At 43.4% G+C, this 6,000-nt stretch overlaps 1 protein-coding gene across 1 annotated transcript in view; it reads left to right on the forward strand.

Annotated features, from left to right (window-relative positions):
* Synpo2 (synaptopodin 2) overlaps positions 1–1,964 on the forward strand; it is a 142,819-nt gene extending 140,855 nt beyond the window's left edge. Inside the window, exon 5 of the mRNA XM_051185563.1 lies at positions 1,277–1,964. Coding sequence (XP_051041520.1) covers positions 1,277–1,816 — 540 coding nt within the window. The 3' untranslated portion in view covers positions 1,817–1,964. The remainder of the gene's footprint in view (positions 1–1,276) is intronic.
* Positions 1,965–6,000: the final 4,036 nt, after the last annotated feature.

Here is a 6,000-nt window from a genome sequence, read left to right on the forward strand (position 1 = left end):
AGAGGAGGGTGAAGGCTCAAGTTTTCAAGAAGCCAGACTGCAATGGATTAGCCAAGCCAGAGAGCCAAACTCTGAAAGACTGTGGAATGCAATAAACATACAAATGGAGCCAAAATGCAAATGAGATCAGCAGAGTGGCTCCCTAAGAGACAGGGGCCACGCCTCACCCTTGAAAACTGAAGACACAAAAGCCTGGTGACTGGGGCTACAGTCCTAGCACTTGGGAGGCTGAGTCTGTAAGATTTCCCAGAGATCAGTCTGGGCTACTGAGTAAGACCATGTCCCTAGAGCAAGCAAGGAAGACAGAGGAGACAGAGAATAAAGACCCATGTCACATGACCCTCATCACATAAGTGGATTCTGAGAGGAGATGCCTGTCACTCATAAGTGGATTCTGAGAGGAGATGCCTGTCACTCCTTCGCACTGGTAACCACTTCTAAGTAGCTTTCAGTGAATTCAGTGAACCAAAATGAGTCACGCAATTAAAAGTAATGGGTTTTCTGCCACCCTGCCCCCATAGGTTTGTTTATTACACCGATGCAGTAAGCCAGATCAAGTCAAACTGAAAAAGTATAACAACAGGTTTATTTGGACAAAGCAACTCCAGGATGAGTCCTCCAGTCCCAGAGATCCAGGGCTTATACATGGGGGAGGGGAGTGTATCTACCACAAGCTGGGTTTGTGGCCAAGCATCGTCAAAAGCTGAGGGTTTAAGGTCGGGACTTGAGGGTCTGCAACTTCAGTGGAGGAAGCTATGGTAGCCACTAAGAACGCCGAACTGGGCTTTTTCACACCTTCCCTTTGTTCAGTAACTCTCCGAGCCTTCAGGGTTCGGGAAGAGAGGCAGGAAATGGGGCTCTCCAGATTGTGAAGGGGTGAGCTGGAGGCTCCAACCATACAACAGGTTATAAGTAAGCATTATAGGAACGTGTGGCCCATTTCTGGAGTTATTTCTGTTTCATTTCTTTTGTGCCAGGAAAAACAGGACTGGAATGACGTGGGTGGGTTGTGGGTGTGTGGAGGGCAGAGAGAGGGTAGGTCCCAGTGGTGTTAGGGATTCTGCCGAGAGCTTACTCCTGGGAAAGATGTCGGTAGTGTGAACCTTGAGAGCAGAGGAAGAAGAACAAAGAAGACCAAGAGAGGGGTGTGGGGCCTCAGCAGGAGACCCGAGCTAGAGTAAGTGAAGACAACGTCCAGGCTTCGGGACTGGAGTGCTTGCCATAGTAAGTGCAAACAGAAGCAATTGAGATATAATAACATTTTCTCTGTTTTTAGGAGAGTGGGCGCTCCTTTTCTCTTCCTGGAAAATCAGCCCCACCCGTCATTTCTGCATCTCCTTGGCAGTACCAGCCAGCTCACGGTTACTCTGGCAAGCCGACTGTCAGGCCAGAGAAAGCTAACAAGAGACCAACACCTTGGGAAGCTGCAGCCAGGTCTCCCCTTGGTCTAGTGGATGATGCCTTCAGACCCAGGAGCATCCAGGAATCCATTGTGACAAACGTAGTCTCTGCAGCTCGGAGGAAGGTATTTACAGAGTCCCAAGAGGACTGGAAAGAGAAACTGTCCTTCGTCCCCCAGACTCAGAAGACCAACATGAGCTTCTCTGAAAGACAAGAGTATAACGCTCCATCTCCAGTCAATAGCCACATGTCTACCCACTCCGTATACAGTCCCCAGTTGCCATATATGTGCTACAGGCAGGAGTCTAGATACGACCCAAAAATAATGACCATGGAGACCAGGTCTGAATACGGTCTTCCATTAGGTGGTTGCAGCTACAACTCACAGCCACGGGGGTGGAGATACCAACCATGAGAGCCAGCGTGGCAACTCTGTGGGTTTTGTTGCTCATGTTATTGATCCTTTATTAGGGTTCTTTACTTCTTAAATAGACTTAAATCCACCTTTAGTCCGGTGTGGCTCTCACAGGTCATTTACCTGAGTGCATATGTGTGTAAACACCCAAGTGTGGAGCACTTTCTTGTCTGCCGATGCCTAAGGAACTGCCTGGAAGCCTGGAGTCACTGTGAGCAGGGTGTGGTGGAACACACCCAATAATGAGGCAAGGCAGAACACGAGGAATTCTAGACGATCCTCAGGAACACAGTTTGAAGCCAGGCTAGGGTACATAAGACCCTGTCTCAAAACAAACAAACAACAACAAAACAAAACGAAGAAAAGTCCTTGCATTGATGTTCTAGCACTTACATATAGTTCAAAAATCTTAATTCCATTTACAAGGAGTCCCATGCAACTCGTGTTCACTCAATGACACTGAATCCAACATTTCCTTCTCCATGCTTTAGTCCAGTAAAGTTAGGATATGGTGTATCAATTACCAATAGTTCTAATAGCAAGGAATATACAATTCTTTTTTATTAGTTTTTAAGTTAGTATACAAAGGAAGGGGTTTCATTTTGTCATGTTTATATGCCTGGACCATTATACTTTCTTCTCATCCACCTGTCAGCCCATGGCCCTTCTCCATGCCACCGGCCTTTCCTCTGAGGATAAATTCCTAAGGCAAGCCTGACACCAAATGTAATAATTACACAGAAAAGAATCCCCTTGGTGTCATTTCCAATATTTCTCTAAATCATTTCTTTAGGTGCAGCTCAAGTGTTTTAGAAGGCTTGAAATGTTCTCTTTTCAACAGTGCTTTGCTATGTAGCCCTGGCTGGTTGGTGCTCTTTTTGTAGTCCAGGCTGTCCTCAAACCCATATCTTGTCTCAGCCTACCAAGTGCTGAGATTTCAGGTGAGCAGCATTATGCCTGGCCAAAATAGGAATGGCCTTAGGATATGTCAGAGGCGGGGACTGCCTCACTCAAAGGGACTTTGGAGGAAACACTGTAGTACATGGGAAGCACAAGCCTAGGCATTGGATTGATTTCCAATCTATTTAAAGCCTGAGACAGGAAGACTTGAGTTCCATTGTTCTCATTAGTCAAATGAGAAGGCTGGGTTGTCTAATTGCTTGGGTTCTTAACAATTCTGATATTGTGAGATTCTCTCGGTAGAATGGCCTTTGATGCATTGTATATTCTAGCTCATCACATAAATATCAGATTACCTTTAGGAGTAGATGAGGTCATTAGTGCCATGAAGTGCGTCACCAAAGGTCCCAAAAGGAATTTCTAAGTGGCAGGTTTTGTGTTATGTGGAGTGAGGGTTGATGTAAAGATAAAATATTAATGGATTTAAGGAAGTGGTGGATGAAGATGTCTGTCATTACGCAACTGTTGTTCATGACCACTTACTTGGTTACAGAAAACATGCTGGAGAAGCTGCTTCTAGGCTGTTCTGAGGACATTAGACAGCTGATTCACCTCTCCTGCAACCCATGCCTTGTAAGCATGTCCAGGAGGCAAGCTGAACAGCTGCTCCTCAGTGCCATACCCAGAGGGTTAAACACAAGGGGGTTTAGAATATTTCATATCATCATCAAGTTTACCCAGAATATTTTTATTTTAAAAATTCTTGAGTGTTTAATATCTTATTGTCACTCCAAAAAGTTAAAATTGTGCTTGATTTTCCTTTCTGACCATGTCTCAAAAACAAACAAAACACCAAAACAATAAAAAACAGCAACACTAATAACAACACACACAAATACACACAAACCAATAACAAAAGTTTCACTGTTAATTAATTATTGTCACCTATGAGTTTTTTTTTTTTAATCTTAAACAAATAATGTCAGGCTATTAGAGTCTTCAGAGTCTTGCACATGTGATCTTTATCAGGCTTAAACTAATCACAGTGTTTGAGTCATTCTGGATTAGACTGTTTCAAGAAACCGGGACTTAACAGAAAAGACATTATTTATTGGGTCCTTTTTCTATCCTGTTAAGTTCTTTTGTAAGTCCTGGGCTTGATTTCCACCAGTTGATTCACATCACACTATTTGCTAAAACTCATTAGACTCAAAAGAAGCAGATGTTGGAGATATTGTTATAGAAAGCACTCACTCTCTGCTTGCACCACACCAAAACTAGCATTTACACTGCGCTATCTGAACTTATCCTACGTGACAGACAGGCTGCACATTCTGTTCTTGAGGAAAAGAGTGTCTGCATAAGTCAGTGATGCTTCAACAAGTCAACTGTGTAGATAACTTTGCAAAGCAAGGATGTTAGAATCAGCACCGGGGTCCCCTGTGGGATTTCCCTCTAACTGGCTAGAAAGTGATACAGTTCTATCACTGACATTCAGTCACCCTGAGATCCAGGCTTTTACGGTTGGGAAGATGTTGATAATTATTGGTTCAAGAAGACTAAAATGAAGAGCTGGGGCTTTAAAAGGTTTGCCACACTTGTTGCAAGACACATTTCAATCAGCTACATAGTATTTTACTAAACTTGCTCTAAAGAGTGAGCATACCAATATGGGTTTGAACCTTGTTTCATTGCATGAGTGTGGAGTATTAGTTAGTAGGTGATTTAAACTTGAACTCTGAGTGTGATGGAGGCACAGATCCTAATTCCCTTGTTTTTCTGAGAATGTCTCATGTTTGTCAGCATCATGCACCTTGAAAAGCATACACTTATTAGGGTTTAATCATAGATATGTTTGTGTATTAACGCCTTAAAACTTTCAATAAATAAATGTATCAATTAGGGACAGTTATAATGGAGAGGAATTGCAAGAATGTTTGTTTCTTAAACAGATTTTCACACTTGGTTTCTATTCCAAGCAGAAGTAACTGCTACACAGGTCATAGTTTGCTATCAAAAACAAGCCTGTTCTCTGGCTAATTAGATTGTCATTTCTATTTCTCTCTGTCCCCAAAGGCTGTATGTGAAAGACTCAGACTGAAATTCCAAATGATATTAGTAATAAACATAACATGAAAATCAAGCCAGGGGCCCTTTTCATTTTGTCCCGTGTAAAAACCATTTTGAATGACTTTTCATTACAAAAGAGATTTCTTCCTGTCTAGTACCAGTTTGCACATTTCATAAATTTTCCACAAGAGCATCCAGACACATTGTAAAGGATTTCATATTGCATGGTGACATTTTGACGGTGTTTCTAATCTTTCTGTGACTCTTACTAAAGCACGGCATAGGCTTGATTCAGTACCCAGGCCATAATGTGAGAAGCGTACAGCACTGGAGCCTTGCAGGGGGGAAGACATGGCATCCGAGTCCAAATTGCGCATGCAGAGATGACTTACAGTGAAGAGGCAAGTGGGGTGGGAGGGAGGAATAACTAAGGACACTTTGGGGGCATTGAAGAGTCTGGATAAGCCAACTAACAGGGTTCTTACTGCTGACAGCCCAAGATGTTCAAAAGTCTTCTGGGGAGTGCTGGAAGATACGGGGCCTGGTTACATATCCAAAGCGGGCCTTATACTACACTGACTTGGTCATGTTCTTTGCTGAAACTGGATTTTCTGATACACTTAATACACTGGTGCATACAATCTACTGATTGAACTTTGGTCAAGCAAAGACTATCACTGGAACCTTCAAAAACTCCTTTCCAGACTCACTTCAAAATAAAGTCAATTCCACACATTAGGAAGTCGAGATCCACCCAGGAGTGGTAGCACATGCTTGTAATACCACATTGGAGGCTGAAGCAAGAGGATCCCAAGTTCCAGGCCAGCCTGGCCCACATAGCAAGACCCTGTCTCATAAACCAAAGCATAGCACAGTAAAACAAAAAGAAGTGTGTGGTCTGCGATTCATACTATTGTTCCCTTGGCAGCATCTGGAGTTCCCTAGGAGATAAGCCTCGTGATGCTCTCTTGAGGAAGCATCTACATTGTAGTTGACCTCTGGCCATATCTGTGAGGGAGGGACTTTCTAGGTCAATTGAGACACTCTAAAATCAGGCAAGACTGTTCCATGAGCTTGGATCCTTATCGTGAGAAAATAAGGGTCGGGGGAAAACAGGCTGAATAGAGGTTTATTCAGGGAGAAATAACTTACAACAGAGACAGATGAACGCCAGCTGGTTCCAGTCCCAAGGATGCTCTCTGGTTCCTCCCCAT

This window comes from Phodopus roborovskii, unplaced genomic scaffold (assembly GCF_943737965.1).
Source record: "Phodopus roborovskii unplaced genomic scaffold, PHOROB, whole genome shotgun sequence".
NCBI classification, from domain to species: Eukaryota; Metazoa; Chordata; class Mammalia; order Rodentia; family Cricetidae; genus Phodopus; species Phodopus roborovskii.